The 21,710-nt window shown below is 41.5% G+C and overlaps 1 protein-coding gene across 4 annotated transcripts in view; it reads right to left on the bottom strand.

Moving 5' to 3' along the window:
* FSD1L (fibronectin type III and SPRY domain containing 1 like) overlaps window positions 1-18,722 on the bottom strand; it is a 63,244-nt gene extending 44,522 nt beyond the window's left edge. For all 4 annotated transcript variants that reach the window (XM_074953661.1, XM_074953662.1, XM_074953663.1 and 1 more), the window contains exons 1-4: window positions 18,575-18,722; window positions 10,306-10,401; window positions 9,109-9,240; window positions 3,389-3,490 (exon numbers count right to left, since the gene is read on the bottom strand). In XM_074953661.1, coding sequence (XP_074809762.1) covers window positions 3,389-3,490; window positions 9,109-9,240; window positions 10,306-10,401; window positions 18,575-18,589 — 345 coding nt within the window. In that variant the 5' untranslated portion in view covers window positions 18,590-18,722. The remainder of the gene's footprint in view (window positions 1-3,388; window positions 3,491-9,108; window positions 9,241-10,305; window positions 10,402-18,574) is intronic.
* Window positions 18,723-21,710: the final 2,988 nt, after the last annotated feature.

The raw sequence follows: 21,710 nt of genomic DNA, 5'->3' as shown, positions 1-21,710 counted from the left end.
GAGGTGAATTTCACTCTAAGTGTCCTTATTTGCTAAATATCTGTTGTGTAAAGTATACTAAAAATAGAGAGTTTGACCAATGACATTCTTCAAGGGAGGAGATCCTACTTTGGCAACCCTAGTAGGGTCTTATGTAGCAGCTCTTATTTACAGTTCCTCGTAGCTGCGCCTTTAAAAAGGTAGGATCAACTTTTTGAAGGGGGGGCATGCAAAACAAAAAATAAACCACTTCTCCTAGAACCAGGATTTAAGAATGTTCCAGGGAAGCCCCAGAATCCATCCTGTCATTTCTCTAATGAAGCAAACATTTAGCTCTCAATCCTGCAATTACCTCTTCAAAAAAAAAAAAAAACCCCCAAGTAACACCTGAAAGATGTCAGTGTAGTTTCTGTACAGAGAAGGAAGATGAACATCTTATTTTAGAAATGAGAATTGCTGATCTAATGAACTGGCTCAGCAGACTATGCTAGGAGACATTTGCAGTTGATCCAGTTTTCTTCTCCTAGCTACATTCCTTGTCAGTCATGGTGGTCTTTAGTGCTGTTCATGGTTTTTCCATGTCACAATTTCACAGTGAGCAATTTAGATGAAGTTTTTCAGCTTGTTTCAAAAATTCACAGAAGCCTAATTCACTAAATATCACTTTGACAAAAAAAAATCCATCCTCAATCATAGTTTAAATGCAGTAGACATGAATAGGATTTGACATCTCCCCCCACATTGAGATAGCTGTTCTCAAATTAAGTGATTAACTCTGAAAATAAACAGAAGATTCCCTGTACTATGGGGTTTTACATGTTATTGAAAGCTGAATGACTCATTAGCCGGCTAGCCATACAAAAACTGTATTTGGCTCTACTCAGCAAGGAACGTGAAACACGTCAAAATAGTGACTTGCATCAATTCATCAGTGTGGCCATAAGAGACATTTAAATTTAGACTTGACGGATTTGATCAGTTTAAATGCAGTTTGTGTATAAAAATTAAATAGGAAACTTGCAAGAAAAGTCTTTGACTGTTCTTGACTGGACAGTGAGCGCAAATCAGTGCCAACCCTGCTTCATACTGCTGTACATGACGTGAGTCACTTCAACCATCTACAGCTGAGACAGGACAATGGAAACATTTAAATGAAGTTCTCTATAGAACTTAGACCATTACTATGGTTCCCAAGTAGGTATAAATATCCAATTACTGATAGCAACCACATACTATACTATCTTCCCCTCTTAAGTTTTTACTTTATGGACATATGAAAATAAATGCAAAAGTTGTGCCCTGTATAATGTAACAAAATTGCAACGGCTGGAATATTTGTCAGTCAACTCTACTGCTCCCATTTCATTTAACAACACTTACATCAAGTCACTGCCTATGATGCATCTCTAAAATGGGGAGAGACTTGCTGTATACAGAATCAGTCTTGATGCACTGTTTTACTGATCAATATTCCACAGCTAAAAGAATGAGTTCTGCAAAGATAGTATACTGTTATTATGTCAGGTAGAGATCTGCAGTGCTTCAACATTAATATTCAGCCAAGTACCAACATTGCACAGTCCTACAATGGAGATATGCACTAATTTAGTGTATGCAATTTTTACTGTATTTTTCAACTAATATCTCCACATTTGAGTGTAATTCTGTTTTTTTAAGAAACATGCTTCCATTAAGCAAGCAGTTTCTCAGCCTCTTAGATGGTTGCTTAAGATTGGTATCTACAGTGAAATCTGAGTCCCAATAGTCATGACATCCTAAAAAGTGGATTCATCTCAAGCCTAATTATAGTATTGCAATTTTAACCTAAAAATAAGCTAAGGCACGCACCATGGTGTCCACAACAGATGCAGCCAAGTGCTTTTGCATGTATGAAAGAACATTGTGAGGATAATATAAGCTTACAAATCAGCCCTACTTCCCAGGGGATTTCATTAGTGGGTTTTGTTTTGGTTTTTAAACTAAGGGTTTAGTTTGAATAAAAAGATTTCCAAGGTATTAGCTCTTGCATACTGCAATTAAATGTAAGAAGGTCTTCATTTTTTCTGTACTTAAATATTAAAAATGAGTACTTCAAAAGGCAGGGGCAGTCTTGTCTCCCCCTGCCACCCCTTCCAAGTATTAAAGCTCAATGAAGTAAAAAATCCACTGTCATAGCTGTGGGAGCATGTAGACCAGAACAGAGCCCTACAGCTCATGAAAATCTGTGCTCACAGAGAGCTGAAGTGGAGACTACAGCCCAGGCTAACAGTGCAAGTTACAAATACTAGATTACAGCAGACTACACTTGTTCTTGGTACCTTGAATACTGCAGATTTTGTGATCCAAATGCCAAAAGAAATGGTCATTACAATTAGTGTAAGATGATTTCCATTAATAAAGTCTGTGTGGTTTCCAGCTGACTCTAGCTATAACATAGCTTTGGGTACAATACTTCTGAAGAGCTGTTTAAGATCTGACCCAGTTTTAACATGTCAAGAAATGACAAGTCGTAAGCCATCATGTATTAGGCTCCCTAAATTTTAAGTACTAGACAGATATTTAGCTTTAACTTGTCAGTCCTTCGGGGAAAAAAATTAAACAAACAGGTTTCAAGAGGGAAAAAGCAAGAACTCACACTGTCACTTTAAGAGTAAGATTGTCCTATTTACTAGAACATTTCCAGTATCCTTGTTATCAAGTGAAAATTAAAATGGCAGAAAATACAAGTAATTGGGTTTTGGATTTGATGTGGCTCACTGCATTGTTAGTACAAAACAAATATGGTACATGACACTGGCAAAGTCAAAATGTGGGATATCCTAGTAATAGATCTGAAGCTGCAGTAACTGGATTGCCAGCATTTTACCAGTTGCATTGTGTTTCCACTCCTCTACCTTTCCCTTGGTGCATTTCCCCCACTCAATTGTAAGTTTGTTAATGGTAATGTACATATATTGTTTGTATTAGCTACACCGAATCACTCAAACCGTCTCTGGACTGTCATTGTGCTGGAGATTTGTACAAAAAACCCATACATTAGAAGGCCTGCAAGGCATATGGTAAAAACTGCCCTGAGGAGCTTACAGATGTTAATGTAAGATTTTAAACAGCAGTTAAATCAAATGGCTATAGCAGCTGTCATGGTTACAACCCATCAAAACCAGGAGTTAGCAAAAAGCAATACTAGGGTAGTTTAGAATGAAAATATACCAATATAGCTACTGATTTTTCACCTTTTAACAGCCAACTTGGCACTATGGCTCGAGGCACTAGCTCCTTTTCCAGATTCCTCTCCTCTTACACTACTGTTACGCTAAGCGGTTTGTAATGTCAGATTTATGATAAAATCCCATTCAAGTTAAGAACACAGAACTGTGTTTTCCTTATTCACATCAGTTTAATTTTCTACCTTTGAGAATTCTTCAGGGTCCTTTATGTCCAGTGACCGTGCAGCAAATTCTAGTAGTTCTTCAGAATTCTCCAAGGCATTACTACATTGGCTAAGTTGATTCTAGGGTCAGAAAACAGGAGAGAGTTCCAAATATTAAAATCTGGAGAGTTGGTAAGATAGTTTTGACAGGTTCCCTCCGGGGTGCCACTTGGAACTGGGGTACCACTGAGTCTGCCTGACCCACCAGCCTGGGCTCCCTCTCATACTGTGGTGCTGTGATAAGTTGCCAAGCTCTCTGAGCTTGCTCTTTCACCAGCATACACACAGATAGGGACACACCTAGCTGCAGCTTCACACACAGATGTGGAGATCAGCTCTGCATGGGAAGGCTCAGCTAAAGCACCTCCCAGTTGCTAAGGCACACACCCCCTTCTGGAGTGTGAACACAAAATTATACCATCTTGTGCTGCACAGGGAACTGCGCAGTATAAGCTCATAAAATTCACCCTCTCCCTCAGTGTATAAAGAGATATGCAACAGCTTTCTGCCCCAAATTATAATTTCCACACGTACTGCTTTTAGACCAAACAAAACTAGTTTAACTACAAAAGATAGATTTTAAGTGGTAAACAGATCAAAGCAGATTACTGCAGTAAATAAACAAAACCACAAACTGATCTTAAACACACTAAATTAGGTAGGATATGAATTAGCAAATTCTCACCCTAAGCGATAAACAGGCTGGCAGATTCTTAAGGCACAAGCTGCCTTGGCTTTCCCAGGTTCATACATAGGCTAAAAATCCCTCTAGCCTGGGACCATCACTTCCCCCAGTTCAGTCCTCGGCTCTCAGGTGTTTCCAGGTGTTGTTGTTGTAGGGAGAGTGAGGTATCATCATGTCATTATCCCCCTTTTATATCTTCTTCCCACTTGCTGGAAAGCTCTTTTGCTGTGACCTGGGTCAAACAGTTCCCATTGTGTAATGATATCTCAGAGGTTTCTATTGCACACAGTTCCAGGGGTAATCCTTGTGCACATTTTCTCAATTACCCATTAATATTGTTTGGCCTTTTTACTGTTTTACCTGAAAGGCTGCTTGTGGGGGTTTTCAACCTCCACAACATGGTTCAGTAACACCTACATAACCAAACTTCATAACTTCACATACAACAATAGCACATACAATCCAATGAGATATTACTGTCTAGCAGATCAAGACTTTTAGAAGGATACCTCACAAGGCACATTTTGTACAAAACATATCCTAATTACAAGATAGTGGTGAATATTGGGGTGCCAGGGTTTCACAATAGTGAGTACTAGTATGAACAGCAGAATTTGGACATTCATCCCAGCTGCACTATAAATGTTACTGAGTATCAGCTCTGCCACCCAAAGGCTTTGGCATCCTTCTTGGCAGGACACATCTTAGCTAAGTAAGTTTCTACGGCTGAAACTTAAGGATGTGTACTATGCCCTATGAAACTAAGGAGCAAATAATTAGTTAGATGGCACCCGTAAGGCCCGATGAATGTATAACTGCAGTCTACTGCTCTTACCATACTAAAAATTGTAAACATTTTACAGAGTGTGCCAAATAAATTAAAGTGTATGTTGCAGATATGGTTAAAAAACTTTCAGTATGGCTTGAACCATGCTTTCCAGTTTTAAAAAAATCTTAGTTCGATATTATGGAGATACCCCTTCAAATGTAATTTAGTACTGTGTACAATATCTTAACTGCAGACCAAAGGGTAGGGCAAGGGAGACATGAGTTTTGTCCCAGCTCTGCCATCAATTTGTTGCAGTGTAGGTCATTTAATCTGCATCAATTTCTCTGTAATGTGCTGCTTACTCACCCTTGAGATCTAGGGATATAGCACTGCAAGTGCCCAATAGATCTGCTGATACTGTACAGCAAATAAATGTAAGTCTCTTCCCTGAATAGCTTCCAGTAGCAAACCAAAAAAATTGCACAATACAGAACTTGCCTCTTTCTAAAGAGTGACACTCATGCCAGTTTCAAAGCCCTTTGTTCTCAAAACTAGAGATGTAAATATCTGTTTAAAAACTATATAATTTTAATTGTTTAACTGATGAACCTTTAACCGAGGTCCCTCTGGCCAGCTGCAGCTGGTCAGCCGGGGTTAACGGTTACGGTCAATTAACAGCAAGCTAGTTAACATTTTACTTCCCTATCTCAAACGCTGCATAAATGTAACTAGTTTTTGCAGAGTGATGTTCAGTGAGAGGCTGAATCCATCTAGACTTTTTAGGTAGGACTATTAATAAAAGTTTAGGATCTAAGTAACTGTCTTTAGCAGCAAAAGATTGTTTGATACCTCAAAGTTTATCAATTTTCTGTGATTTCTGACTGAATTAATGCAAACTTCCCTCAAGCCAGTCAGTCAATGTAGCTTCTGTCCACTGACCCACATGTGACTGTTGCTGATATATCAGCTTTGATATACAGCACACAACATTGCATAATATTGCCATAGAAGCAGACATCTCAACAATAGCAGTGTTTAGCTAAGGGCATCTCTAAACAATTTGCCAAGATATAGCAGACACTAGCATTAGCATTCCGGATGGATGCATCAGTATTTGGGAACAGAAGGAGCCATGTCAGTTGTAAACAAGTGTAATTAGGATAGATGGCCCCACAAATAAGTAGTGTTTCTTCCAGCCTCACAGGTTTTAAAGGGTGGGTTCCAGTTTTAATCATGGGCCTATAGAAGAGTTCAATATTCTTGTGAGATGACATCAACTTTAGAAGAGAGTTAATTACAATCACCCACATTACAATATCTGGTAGATTTGTAATAAATCTACCAATTATACAGACATGACTGTACAACTTACAAGTTCTTCCCATTTAAAGGCATGGAATAGGTAGTTTTCCAATCCAGACAGTATCAGGAAGACTGCCTGTGTAAATACAGCACAAACACTTCCTGGTGACAGTAAAATTAGGAGACATTGCTTCCTCAACTCCAATCAAGAGTCACACCCAGTTAAACTCTAGACCAGTGTTCTCAAACTGGGGTCTGTGAGGGTACTCCAGGGGGTCCACAGGCTCTGCTGATCAATTCAACTCCTCCCCCTCCCTCCCAGCACCTCCTGCACCCTGGGGAACAGCTGTTCAGCAGCATGCAGGAGGCACTGGGAGGGAGGGGAAGATGTGGGATGGGGCCTTAGGCTGAGTGGAGGGCTTGGGGGGTCCATGAAAAATTTCAGAGTGGTGGTCCTCAGGTTGCTAAAGTTGAGAACTGCTGCCTTAGACTAAGCTTCATTATTTCAGCTATACTTTTGTACAGTTGACCTATATAGTGCATTGTTAGCCAACAAGGAGTCCAGCATGCAGTCTTGACTAAAAATTTGATTTATCAATTAAGGTACATCTAGAATAGTCACTATTATCCTTTACCTGCTTTTAGTAGGCCTTTGGAGATTCATAAAGTGCAGTTCTATTCTGAAACAACTCCTCTCCATCCCCCTCCAAAAAAGTACCATGGGACTCCTTGAATCATGAGACATTGAAGGTGATCAAATTTGAAGACTAAGAAAATAAACATTTCCAGGGCTGGTAGCTATAACAACCTTCCTTGAAAGGCAAGCCGACAAAACCTGCAAGTATTCAGTCACCAGTAACATTCCACAGGCCCTCTTTTTTCCTTCGGATTTCAAGAAGTGGCAGTGCAGTCATACAATACATAGGTTTCAGGTAACAGTTGTTGGTTCAACTGTACGACACTGACAGACAAGCTTTCAGAATGTCAAGCCCTCTGTTAGGTCATGAAATTAAGTTCCTTAAATTAAGTTTTCTATATGGTATGATCATAACTGTAGATTTAAACCCTCTTGCTTCAGATCATGATCTGAGCAATGACAGCCCAGTTAGGGATTTCTTGCACCTTCCTTTGAGGCAACTGGTACTGGCCACTATCAGACGTGATACATGTCTAAATAAAGCACTGGTCTAATTAAATACCAGAACTCCTATCAGGTATACATGCTGTTTGCTTCCACAGCTACCCCACCCCAACCATTAAAATATTGAACACCTTATAAACATTAGTGATTTCACCCACATGTGAAGTAACAAGGATTATCCCCATTTTTTAAGACAGGAATCTGAGGCACAGAAAAGTGACTTGCCTAAGGTTCTACAGGAAGTCTCTGGCAGAGTTAAGTGCCAAGTAGATCTGCTCATGCTGTACAGTGAGTAAATGTTAGCCTCTGACCTTAAAAGCCTCGAGTAGCAAGCTAAAAAGTTTGCAGAATACAGAACTTGCCTCTTTCTAAAAAGAGTGTCAGCCAGGCCAGTTTCAAAACCCTTTGTTCTCAGTCAAACACTACATAAATGTAATTAGGCTCTTGACTGGAACTTCAGTAACTAAACTTATTTTAAGACTAAAAAAATCTAAATGACAATACTAGCTCTTGTATTTGGTATGAAATTTAAGAAAGATATAGGAAAAACCTGTATGTTAAAACCTCTCGGCTCGGTCTCAGAGCTCCAACACCAGCACTGCTATGAGGGAGCTAGAAGAGTATAATGAGTAAAGACAAGAAAGCACATCAAGTGCCTTAGTCAGAGTCTATTTGCAGGAATTCTGGAACAAAAGTTGAGCGGCTGATGTGGGTATTGAGATGCAGACGACCACAACAGTCTTCCAGCCCTATTATTTCATAGCAGTGCTAAAGAATAAAGCCAGAAAATGTCTTTCCTGTGTACTCTGGAAACTGTTTTGTGAAATTTAATCCAAGTTTAGCTGCCAAACCTTTGAGTATGGATATTACTAGTGAACAGGCCCCTAAAGGAGCCATGGAAATTTGTTCTGAGAAACACAGTCTAGGACTTAAACAAAAAAACCACACTAGGAATAAGGGGAGCATACCCTTTCAGAGCAGGAGGGTGAAGAGGAAAGGTAGACATTTTCACAATAAAGGAAAATAAGGATACCATTCCATCCACATTGGAGTCCTCCTTAAAGCAAATTCAATGTTAAACACAATAAGGTTTTTTAACTAGAGGAACAGCAATTAAAAAGATAAGATTCATAGTCCCTTGCAACATATGTCAATGTTTATCTTTCCAAAAGCTACACTTTATTTTCTCCAATAGTTTGTCATGGATACAAAGTTGATGTCCAGTTCAGAAAGTCAGTTTTGTTTATATGTCATCACACTCCCGCTCCCAAAGATAGTCCCCTACACAGGGTGTAACTGTAGAATACCTGTTCTTATATCCAATTTCGTAATTCAACACTTCAGAAAAACATAAGTATTGGGAACTGTGTAGCAACAAGTACCTCATACTTTTCCAGTGGAGGACAGAACTCCTTATGTGTAAAGAGCAAGGAGGAGGAAGTATGGATCAGTAAGTAGGTGCTAGCCTAGGACTTGAGACCTGGATTCAATTCCTAGGTCTGTTACAATCTGCCTGTGTGGCCCTCAGCATGTCACTTAGCTTCTCTGTTCCATCAGTAAAACGGGGGAACAACAGCACTTCCTTATACTCAACATCCATGTGAGTTAAATATATTTAAAAATTTGAGGGACTCATGCAATGAAAGCCATGTAAGTAATTAAGATAGAACACACACCTTAGCTAGGAGTAAACATTTGTTATAAATACTTGCTGCAAAATCATTTTGCGTTGACTAAAACTAGCTAATTTGTCAAGAATTACATCCTTAGTACTGCAAAAACTTTCAGATGTATGTAATTACCTGTAGCTCTTGAGATTTATGAGCTTGTTCTTGCTTAATACTGTTGGTCATACTTTCCTTCATCTCATCCAGTATAGAATACAGACCATCAAATTCCTCATCCAGCTCAGCAATTACATTAGAAGAATTAGCCTAAGAAGAGAATCGTAACTGTGTTTCAGTTGTGCAAGAACAGTGATGCAGTCTTCTAGAGTGAAAGCTTCCCTGCCTCCCCACCCCAAACTACAATTTGCAATGATCACTCTGCATGTTGTCATGCTACCCCATCTCATAAAAATTTGCTAGGCATGATGCAATTTGTATGGTGGGCCTCTCTTAAGCAGACTAGAGAATTTAGAATATTACAGGCCACCAGTTGGTTATGTCAGCAATGCTACAAACAGAATCCTGCACAGCACACAGGTACGTGTAAACATTAGTTATCCAATAGTACAAACCTCTCATTGTCATGAGTCTCAAGCTCTCACGCACAAAAAACTAGTAGTTCTCACACACACACAAATGTAATTACCTAGTTCTATGAGCAGCAATTGGTTTTATTTGCCACTACTTAAGAAACTTGCTTTTAGATTTACAGTGTTACAGACATACCAATGCTGAGCAAAGAGTACAGAGGTATAAGCATCAGGCAGTAGATAAATTAGAAAAAAATTAATCCTTGTTTTAGACTGAGAGAAGGGGTAAAGATACAACAAGTCTGACAGTCTGTTATCTTCCAGTTTACTGATTTAGAAGCACTAACCTGAAAAGCAAGACAAGTGTTGATGCTCAGACCAAAGAAATCTCAACAAGTCACATGAATATTGGCTTTTCAGAAGAATTGAGCTGGATTTAACTAGGAAAAAAAGTTCACACACAACTACCACAGCTTCCACTTCACACAAGGTGGTAGAAGCTTCAAAATCATTTAGACTCTTCCCTATAGTTGAGTCCAGTCTCAGCATTTCACAAAAACAGGGATTTTTCAGTTTCAGAATTGAAATGTATACTTTCATTTTGCTTTCAGTAGAATCACCCATAAACAGAAAAACCACCACAACAGCTTTCCTTTTTGGTTTTAAGAATTGTCAATAGCAGCTCTTTACACACCAAGAATTTTTTTAAGTGAGCATCAATAATCCAAGTCTGACTGACCTCCCACCCCTCAACTTCATCACATTTGCAAATATAATGATTTGCAGATATTAACACGTGTACCTGAACACCTTTTAACGTATGGCTCAGTGTGTCGATAAAGTTCTGGATTTCATCATTTTTGTTCGCCAAAGTAGAGATAATCCTTTGTAGAGCTTCCTGGAATTACAAGGAAATTCAAAAGCGAATTCAATATTTGTGTAAAGATTATATATATTTTCTATCTTGTGAGCAATTTTAAATAGTTTGCTACCCCAAAGACAATGTTTATTACTGAATGAAAACCTTGTCTGCCTATCACCACTTCCTACTGCAACACCAAAGACAATACAAACATGGATTCAAGTCCTAATGTGAAATTAGAGTTTTTTTCAAAACGACAACATTTTTGTTAAAGCTAGGAAGGCCCAAAACAGTCAAAGAGGTGAGATCTAAGACAGGGGTTCTCACAAGAAATTTTTTGGTGCCCTCAGTGTGTGGCCACCAACTATTGCTAGTAGCCACTCTGCAAATTTTTCCTAAAATACTTAATTAACTTGAGGGGGAAAAAAATTACAACGATTTGGACATATATGTGCATATTTATGTAGGTTTTTTTGCAGACTCGAATAAAAATGATGTACAATTTTCTCTGTTCTTTTCTGGACCTCAACAGAATAGAAACAAATAATGTGTTTTGCATATTCTTGTCCCTTTTTGTTGTTTCTTTTGCTTTATGTGGTTGCTTTTTTTTTTTTTTTTTTTTTTTTTTTTAATACTTGCTAGCTAGTACGTCTGTCTGTGTGAAAACAGATATTTGTATTTTGTTAATATCACTTCAGCAGACTTGCTAGCTAGCAAGGAGGCAGCGAAAAGTGATATTAACAGACATACAAATATTTTTCACAACAGACTTACTCAGCCCTGGCAAGCTGGGGGACAAATTAAGCCCTGGATGTGGAGGTGGGTAGGGAGGCAGCTCAGGGTCAGGGATTATGTGGGGGTGAGTCCAGGGACTGGAGCCCTGAGCAATGGCTGGGGGTGAGCCTGGGGCCAGGGGATGAAGCCTGCCACCACACTGCTGGAGTCTGCTGCCTGGCCACCCCAAATCTGAAACCCGAGCCCCGCCGCCTGCCTGCTCTTCCAACATTCGTGGCTCCAGAGGGGGACAGGACCCAACCCCTACTGGCAGCCCTGGGAGGGGCCGTTGCTTTGCCGCCCTCCCATATCACCACCCAGGAGAGGCTGGGGACACACAAAAAGCCCCTAGTAGCAGCATGCAGCCACGATTGCCGCGTTGAGAAAAGCTATCTAAGAGGTGTTCCACCAAGGTATATGGCTTTTTCCTTATTTTAAGAAGTCTTTTCTACTCCTTTACACATTTGATCATGTAATTTGTATAAAGCATGGCTAAAACTTCAGTGTTTTTGGCTTGGCTGTCAACAGAAGTTGGTATATAAGCAACTGTGTTTAAACTAACATTTCTTCCTAGTCCCATCCTTAATTCATTCTACAAATTCATCACAGGAAAATTTATTATTTCTGATCTCACAAATAAAGTGTGTGTGTGTGTGTATATGATTCTCCAGTTCCTCAAATATTTAAAAAAACCTGGAGCTGGGTAACTGCCTAGAAACAAGTCAGCTGATCAACCTTGTGGTAACTTAAAACTGGTGGGATGCTGTCCACTGTCTCTAGAGGGTATGCCAACATCCAGTTCAACAGAATATTGAAAGGTAAGCTATGGAGAACACTAAGAACTGAATTATACTAGTATCCACCTACCTGCACTCTTAAGGATTTTAATATGAGATACATCACTGATCAGTGTTTCAGTGGAAAAAAAAAAAATCAGCAAGCTATCTACAGTCCCTGCTTCCTGCCAGAAGGCCCTTAGGAAAAGATACCTTCCAATTTCAAGTTTGGAAAGTTTACCTTTACACCTATCAAGAGTTGGCATGAGGTAGTCATGCAATACTATTCTGGTTAATTGTGTGCAACTGCATACAATTGACAAATTTTTATTACTCTTCAATAAGGACAGTCAAATTGCTATGGTGATGTGTACCAGGATCCATTACTTCCCTCAAATTACTGTTATGAATATATTTCTACCATTTGGTTTAGAATAGAAGCTTTCCCATTGATTAAAGTATTATATAGGAGTATTATGGACAAAGTTGTTTTTAAGTTATTCCCTCAGACAGTCTAATCTGACCAACTGCTTTCTGGTTCACTACTGACCAGGAGCAATTGTGCTTGTGTCAGACAAGCCCACAGCTAAGCCTTAGATCCTATAAACATAACCATCAGTATGGATGAGTCAGGAAACTCCCAATCCTCTTGACTTGGATTTACTAGATCCTGTTGGTTCTGCCATTTGAAAAACATTTTATAGCCATGTACAATAAAGTCTGAATTTACCTGAAGGCAAATGTCTATCTAGGTAACATTCAAATAAAGTCCTTTGCACAGCCACTCCTAAAATACAAACAATGTATCACTCCCATTTTCTACTTGCTAACAGTTGTCCCACCATAAACAAGATTGTGCCAATGATCCTAGAGTTAGGACTAATGGGGGGAGAGGGAACAGGGGGAGAAACAAGGATCGGCAAGACTATTAGAAATAGTACAGAAAACTTTCAAGGCTACAGTTTCAGTTTCATCAAGCAGGAAGGAATACCATGAAGTTCGGCTAACTTTAATCCTAACCATATATTTTTCCCCATATTGGTGAAAAAAGGTAAAGGCTGAAAAATCCACTAATGGAGTGAGTAGCTTTCCTTGGCAGGTGTTGGGCCCAAGCCATCAATTTCAAATAAAAGAGCTAGAAGTCAGCAGCTAGTATTTTGTTTACAAATAATCGTCCAAATGACTAGTAAAATGCAAGATGAAGCAGACTGCAGCTCATCTCCGAAGGCTGGCAGCTCCAGCCTCTCTTCTGCTGTCCATAATTTCATTAAGATGAACTGTAGGAAAATAGAGGACCAATCTATACTTAAAAGGCTGCTGTGGCACAGTTGAAGATCTTCAGTGAAAATGCCAGTATGCCAACAGGAGGGCTTCTCCCATTGACAGTTAGTCCACCTCCCCCAGAGGCAGTAGCTATGCTGATGAGAGAATTAGCACTGTCTACACCAGGGGTTAGGTTGGTTTAACTGTGTCGCTCAGGGGTATGGATTTTTCACAGCCCTGGGCAACATACTTATACCAATGCAAGTGTCTAGTGTAGACCTGGCTATGAGCAAAAGTAGAGGCTTACATCCCATCGGAGAATGGCCTAACAAGCAAGTTGCAGTGAAGCCCCTTGCCTAATTCCCCACAGAGGGGGATTCAAATAACACTACACAGAAGGTAAGCATTGTGCTTATCAGGCATTGTCCTGGATGTCATTGGTGAGCCCCTTCATTTTTGTACTTCCTTCTGGCTAGTAAGGCTTAGTACCCCAATTAGTACATGTTCATGGAGTCACTGAAGTCCTAAGATAAGGTTTAGATGTGTTAATATTGTATGCTAACAATCTGTTCATGGCAAATTAATTACATTGTAATTTAAGAATTAGATTTAGTGCCTCTGAATAGCACATTAATGCCCATGAGTTACATGATGTGATTGGATACATTTTGTATTGAGGGAGTGCAGGCTCAAATGGTTTGGTTGTGTAAAGCACAGTCCTGACAACTATGTGGGTAAGACCAACCCATCAAGATAGAAAGAAAAAGAGGCCAACCCAAGAAGCGATTGGCAAAACTATAACCTACCCTCATGAGAAGATGGCATCGGGCTTTCTGATATGTAGCAGTGAGTCTCAGCTGACCCGTTCAGCTCAGTGCACCCCACATACTTATTATATTGATTTAAAGGATGTCTTGTAATACATCATTGAAAAACTAGCAACTCACTGATTAGTATTCTTGTGAGATTATGTACTGTTAACATAAAAATTATAAATGTGCTGGAAATGTTTTTAAAATGTGGTAGGGCTTAAAGCACCCCGTGTTGACCAAGGAACATGGCTCCACCTGCTTGTATTGTCTCCAATGTAAGTTGATCAAGGAGAGGCAATGAAGTACATTTACATAAACTGTAAACAAAGCCATCAAAGAGGAGGAGACAACAAAACAAAACAAACAAAAACACATTGCATCAGCTCTCTGGTAGACACAGCAAGCTGAGCCCCCTGGAAACAAGGATGAACCTTGAGAATATGAGTGGAGAAAACAAGCCATTTTGGCATTCTTCACCTGAAGAAACAAAGACATCAAGCACCTTGAGATCGGAGTTGGATCCTGCCTGAGGACTAGCCAGCCCTGCTAGAAGACTTGTTAAAATGGACTATGGTGAGAAAAATCAAGGATTCCAGCTTGTTAAATTGGGTTTTAGCATTAGAAGCATTGTCAAAGCCGATTCCCCACTCTGGCACTTTGAGTGCAGAAGGTGGGGACCCGCAAGGATTCTAAAAAATAATACTGGCCACTCCAGGCTTGTATTAAACTCCCAAGGTTACAGTTTCTCTGACCTTCGATACACAGACGCTGCCACCACCCAAATGCAAACAAAAAAAAAATACACCCCCTTTGAAATCAGAAAGGCACACTTCGGAACTCCTTCCTGTGAGGTACCCTCAAGCCCTTTCATCCCCCTCCGGGGAACAGCAGAAAAAGAAAAATAAAGGAAATCAGCTGTTGCCACCAGCTAATTTAAGAACATATGCACAAACATCTTAGGACACCAAAAATCCAATCCTGTTCTTAAAAAAAGGTAAATTTTATTAAAAACAAAAAAAGAAAATACATCTGGAACTTAGGCTTTTGCTAGATTTTAAAAAACCCACTTACAAAATTTAAACATCAAGAATAACCTTCTTGAGGTCCAGCTTAAAGGTTAAAGCAAAACAAAAAGTATTTGGGGTTAGCATAGAGGAGTCCACAAGCCAATAACAAAAACAGAAATAAACCTAAATCGTGTTTTTCTAGACATTCCCTAGTTTACTTACATATCTGGGGTTTCAGATAAGCAATCTCTAGGTATTATCTGATGGTTTTTCATATCTGGCTTAAGCTTCTCACTGCATAACTGCTCCCTGTTCCCCTTTTTCCCCCCAGAGAATCACAACACCTAGACAAAGGGAAGGTTGTGGGTTGTTGTTTTTTGTCCCCGCCCGCATTTTTAAAAGTTCTAGTCCTCCCATTGGTTCTTTTGGTCAGGTGCCCACTCCTTTCCTTTTACTTGTGGGCTTGTTAACCCTTTATAGGTAAAGGAAACAGAGAACCACCACCAAGAGGGATTCCATAGCCAACTGAGTGTCCACAAAAGGGAGCTACCCTTCCTTCCCCCCCCCCCCGCCCCCATTTATCACAAACATATTTTCACTTTTGTTTATTTGGAACCTTTTCTATCCCAATTCCTTCTGTTTGGTATCATTTAAGTATCTGTCCTGTGTTAATAAACAATCTCAGTGGAGTGTTTTAAACGGAAAGAGTAAAATCCAGTGTCAAACTAACAGGCTGATGCTGTGTATGGTCTTCTCACTGTAGCACTCATAAAACCTTATCAAATTTGCTGGTCCTTTAGAGAAAGGCTGAGCTTTCATGGGAGACAGTTTTGGGTAGACACAGGACCAGAGGGGCAGTTAGTATCACCCTGCATGGAGTAACCAGGCTGGTGGAAGCCAGAGTGAGGTCACTGTGCTGTATGCAGGTGGCTGGTGTCAGGCCTCTGAGTCAAAGTTGCACAGTACAGAAGCAAGTAAGGTTGTAAGTGACATTTTACTGGTCTAGGTGAAACTCCAAAGCGTCACAGTGGAATATCATAAAGGAAGACGTTAGACTGTGGTGTAATAGACTAGAGGACATAGCATTGAACAGAGCACTCTGGAGGGGGGGGGGGGAGACTCGTAAAGCGGACTCCATTAGATGGGATTAACAAAAAGACAATACATTTTGTGTATCTAAAATTTCACAAGCAAGTCTGTCATACTACACTACAAATATACAGTAATAGACATGACAAGATTTTTTGTAAGTTTACAGATACACAAGATGTCCCTTCCTAAATGACACTTTATTTATATGCATTTCTATGGCACTCACATAGCAACTGAACACCTCAAATATTAATGAAATATACATAAGGTTATTCATTTGGCCCCAGCAAGTATGGGTCTAGCTCTGAGTCTGAGCCTCTGCAAAACCTTTCATTTAAGAATGAGGTTTCAAGACATTATGATTTCAAAGGTAACTTTCCAAATGTGAACAAAGCATAAACCAAGCTACTGCCCTCTTCAAGTGGAAGATAGCTGTAATATTTCTGCTACTGTTCATAGCTTCTCCAAGCAGCACCGAAGGGAGATTAACAATACCTATGGTCAGTTTCAAGGATACTATGCAGAACCCCATAGGGCAGTGAAACTTAGAAATCATGTGAATGCTACTGTTTGCTAGTCAGAGCTTTTCCAGAGACAGGCACTGGAGAGGACCACCCAAAATAAAAAGGCTCCAGAAAAGGGTAAAGCAGAAGCCACTACTCAAGACTGGGAGAATCAGTAGAATAGCAGAGGCCCTCTCCCCTACTCCCACCGCTTGGGGGAGGGGAGAAGAGAATAATTCCTTTTCTCTTCCAGCAACTAAAGGTGGATGGAGGTTCAATTTTATACAACATTTAATGAGGAAGAGACTTACAGAAGTTCACCCCCTTATCTCTTCAACCAAAAGGCCCCGTGAGAGCACCCTGACAGGAGTGTACCACAGAGCTGGCTTAACAGCCAGTTATGTGGTAGCATTTCTCATCTGCATATTTCAAAGTAGTAAGCTTAGTCATCCAGACAATAGGTGTGTGAAGTTTTTCAAGCCCCAAAAAAATCAAGGTACAACTCATAGCTAACAATAGTTCCAGTGTTTCTGGGCTACTGCCAGTAGTTAGGCGAGATCCTAAAGGAGGAGGCAGGGAAAAATCCTTCCTGATACCTGGCCAGGGACCCACAAAGTTGGGTCAAGATTACTTGCAGAGCCTATGCTAACTTTTTCCTGTTGGCGCAGTCTCCTAACCCAGCCACTTCTCTGCAGGTCAATAATTTGATTGGGTGGGGGACAGGTAAGGAAGGAGACAGAAGGGAACGTGGGCCAACAGCCACATTTTAAAAACATAAGAAATGTAATTAATTTGTCCCCTTCAATGCAGTTTCACATTAACAGTAAACAGAGGGATTCACCTATGTCAACAATCTAATTACTGGTGGCCAAAATGCACAATAAGAGAGATCTATACCAGATTGGTGTTTTATAACATACAATTAGTATCCTGCTCGTTGGGATGCTAAGTCTTTTGTTTAGCTCAACATTTACATTTGTTGGTTTACAACCCCTTCACATCCCTCTCGTTGGAGGGATCAGACCAGTATTGCAGAACACTTTCCATCTATTTTCCCAGCATTTTCTTCCTAGTAGCTCTTTCTTACACTTGATCATTTTGCAGTATGCCAAGTTACTGATAAGAATTTTTCTTCCATTGCTGAAACATTGTCCTATTTTCTCACTAGTACAGGCAAATCCCTTAGGGAAACCTGCTACTTCCCAGGAACTGTTGCGCATGTATGCTGCTCCGCTCCCCTCCACTGTACGTCGCAAGGGAGTTTCTTCTCAGCTATGCTATACAGTTGTCATACAGCCTCTCTGTGAAAAAGCCTTCTCCAAAGCTACAAGTTAGACAAACGGCAAAGGAGAGAGAGAGAGAAATGGAGAGCGTACAGACAGAAGGATGGATTCCCTCTCACATGAAGATTTTAAGTTAGACGCACTCCATGGAAGCTACGTTTAGCGGGCAGCTACGCTCCACCTCAGCATCCCCCCGCCTCTAGGGCTCAAAGCAACAGGTCCCACGGGACCCAGCCGGCTGCAGGCACCCTAACGCTGCCCTCCCGTCTGAAGGCAGCTTCCAAGCGAGCCTTGCTCCGCCACGCTCAGCGATCCCGCCGACGATACCCAGCACTTACACAGCACTTTCCCGAGGCGGCCACTCAGGTTTGCCTTGCAGCAAAACAAAGCTAAACAAAAGCCTCCGACAGCCCCCAAGGCTGTGACCAACACCCCCCCCCCCGCCGCGTCCCCCAGACCCACCCCACGGCTCGGGCGGGGCAGAGAGCGAGTCACCCCAACCTGACTCCCCCGCAGCCATTCCCGCTACCTCCTCACACCTGCCGGGGAGGCCCCCCCCGTGAGGGTGGGCGCGGCCCGTTACCGCCCGAGAGGCGGGGGACGCGCGGGGGGGCGGGAGCCAGCCCCCCTCCCCCAGTGACACTCCCTCACACCAGTCTCCCGCGCGCCCACTACCAACCCCCCCCGGCGCTCACTCACTTTCTGGGCATCCATAGCGAGGCTGCGGCAGGCGCGCGCAGAAGACACCCTATCGCTCAGCCCACCCGCTAATAAAAGTCGTCTGCGGGAGAGAGGCTTGACTCTCGCACCCTCAGCGCGCGTCCACCGGCACCTCTGCGCCTGCGCTGTCCTGTCCCCCACAAACCCCTTCCATCCCCGCCCAACGTGCCCGCCCTTTCCCGGGCAGGACGCACCGCCCCATTCCTTGCTCGTCCAATAGGGATGCACCGCCTCGACCAGGCACCGCCTCCTCCCGGGCCTGTCTGACAGGGCGCCCCGCCTTTTCCCCCCCTCCCTCCGTCCCTTACGTGACTAGGAACGTCTACTTCGAGGTGGGAGGGGAAAGGCGAGAGAGATGGAGGTGGGAGCCGCAGCCCTGGCGCCTGCGCAGTGGGCGTGATGCACACCGGCGGCTCGGGCGGCGGTTGGCCTGGGGGCGCCTCACGCTAAAGGAACGAGGCTTCTCCGCAGTCGCAGGTTCGCGTCCAGGCGGCGCGCATGCTCTGCCCAGCGCAGGAACCAAACTCAGTCCCAGCCAGGCCTGGGCTATTCCCACAGCATAGGGGAGTGGAGGGTGTATTGACCTGGCAAAGGCCAGCAGTGGAGTCTGTATCTATGCTATAGCCGCCCCCTCAGGGGCAGAAGCCATTTTCATTCTGGCCTGAGTTGACAAGTGACCAATGATTTTCACTGGCCAGCAGCTCCAAGGTGTTAAAGAAATCATGAGTCAGGCCCCCAAAATCATAACATTTTTTAAAAATATCTTAAACTTTTAGTTATTTTTATTTGCCTCTTGCTTTCAGAGCCTGTAGGGCACACTTGGCTCATGGCTTTAAGCTTTTTTTCCACATCCAGGAGGACTAAAAAAAAATAATTTTATTTTAGTGAAAACTGAGATGCATACAGGAGCTGGGGCTTTAAGAAAAGCAGCAGATATCTCAAGACTAGCAATAAAAGCAGAAGAGTTGGCAACACTGGATTTTGGATTGCCTCCATTTTTGTATGTCTGGCTGGGATGCCTCAAAGGGACCTCATTTCTAGAGAGCAGGTGCTCAGCACTTTCTGAAAATCAGGCCCTTATAAGGCATCTCAAGTTGGACACATAAAAATCACTAATTACTTTTGAAAAGTTTTGGCCCCTGAGCCTGACAGAGGCTCAAGCACATTACCAGTGCTTTTGAAATGATAATTGTGGGTACACCTGTGAACATCACCATATTTCTGAATGTTTCAGGATAAGTATCCACTTTCTAAGGTTTTCACCCACTTTGGTGCTTTGTCTTGTATACAGCAGTCAAACTTTACACATTAGGAATCTTCCCCCTAAACCTAATATGTATTTAGTTTGCCATACTTGTAAACAAGCTTTGTAGTATTTCAGGGCCTTCTGACCCACAGAATAAAAAGTGTGTCATACAGCTTTTGAAATGTGTGGTAACTCTTCACATCAGTGACGTTTTACAAATATATAACTATAAAAACATTCACAGTATTTGAGAGTATCTGTGACTGTATCACTCTTGATTGCGGCTTTGGCATTATTGTAATGTAATTGATTAATAATAGTATAAACTCTGGTTGCAAAGTAAAAGAAAAGAAAACCGCATTATGGTAACTCTCCAGGACTCCCTTCACTACTTCAACATCAGCACTTAATGGTAAAAAGGATTTATTAAGCCAATTTTGGCGTCGATTTGCTTTATTTATTTAGGATGAACCCCCATTTTTCCTTAGTATCATTGATTTTTCTAAAGTGTTATGGACTTCCTACCTTCATGAGAGTCAATCAGGCACTCAAAGGAAATTTTATAAATCTAGATACCTAGTAACAGGAGGAAATGAATTCTCTGGTGAGGTAGAACTCCACACCCTTTTGTTATTAGTATTGTTTAAGATTTGTGAGATCAGGACCCCATTGTATTAGACACTGTAAAAACACATAGCAAGAGACAGGCCCTGCTTCAAAGAGCTTACAATGATAAATATGTGACAAAGGGTGAGAAGGGAAATGGGCACAGAGAGGTGAAATGACTGGCCCAATGTCACACAGGACCAGGCAACAGAGCCAGAAATACAGCTCAGGTCTCCTAAATCTGAAAATGATAAGGGTATGGAACCACTTCTATATGAGGGGAGATTAAAAAGACTGGGACTATTCAGCTTGGAAAATTGATGTCTGAGGGGAGTTAAGATAGAGGCCTATAAAATCATGACTGGTGTGGAGAAAGTGAATAAGGAAGTGTTATTTACCCATTCACATAACACAAGAACCAAGGGTCACCCAATGAAATTAATAGGTAACAGGGTTAAAAAAAACACAAGGAACTACTTCTTCATACAGTGCACAGTCAATCTGTGGAACTCATTGCCAGGGGATGTTGTGATGTCCAAAAGTATAACTGGGTTAAAAAAAGAATCAGATAAATTAATGGAAGATAGATCCATCAATGGCTATTAGCTAAGATAGCCAGGGCTGGAGCCCCATACTCTGGGTTTCCCTAAAGCTCTGACTGCCAGAAGCTGGGACTGGATGACAGGGGACAGATAATCCAATAAACTGCCCTGTTCTGATCACTCCCTCTGAAGCATCTAGCAGAGGCTATTGTCGGAAGACAGGATACTGGGCTAGATGGACCATTGGTCTGACCCAGTCTGGCTGTTCTGAGATTGCAGCCTCATGCCTCATGTAACAGGCTATGCTGCCTCTCAAGGGCTGGAACGTTTTATTGTATGATTCTGAGGGTCTGTGTTTTGTTTTGTTTTTCCCCCCAAATCACACACACACAACTGTGCACATAATTACCATGACCGTGTGAGCAAAAAAGAATATTAGTGTGAGCAAATCTAATAGACAATTGACTAGTTGCCCATCCAAAAGCAGTAATTTTGCATTCAGATTAGCCATGTGATTGTGCATGTCACTATATAAGTAAAGAGACCCGAAGAAGAGCTCTGTGTAGCTCAACAGCTTGTATCTGTCAGCAACAGAAGTTGGTCCAATAAAAGGTATTACCTCACCCACCAAATATTTTAGGACTTACGGCTACAAAAACGCTGCAAACATTGTGAAAATAAGTCCCTTTATGTTCATGTAACCTAAAGATAAAGAACCTGT

Source organism: Natator depressus, chromosome 5 (genome assembly GCF_965152275.1).
Source record: "Natator depressus isolate rNatDep1 chromosome 5, rNatDep2.hap1, whole genome shotgun sequence".
NCBI classification, from domain to species: Eukaryota; Metazoa; Chordata; order Testudines; family Cheloniidae; genus Natator; species Natator depressus.
The sequence above is the reverse complement of the archived record's forward strand: the minus strand, read 5'-3'. Positions and strand labels throughout refer to the sequence as shown.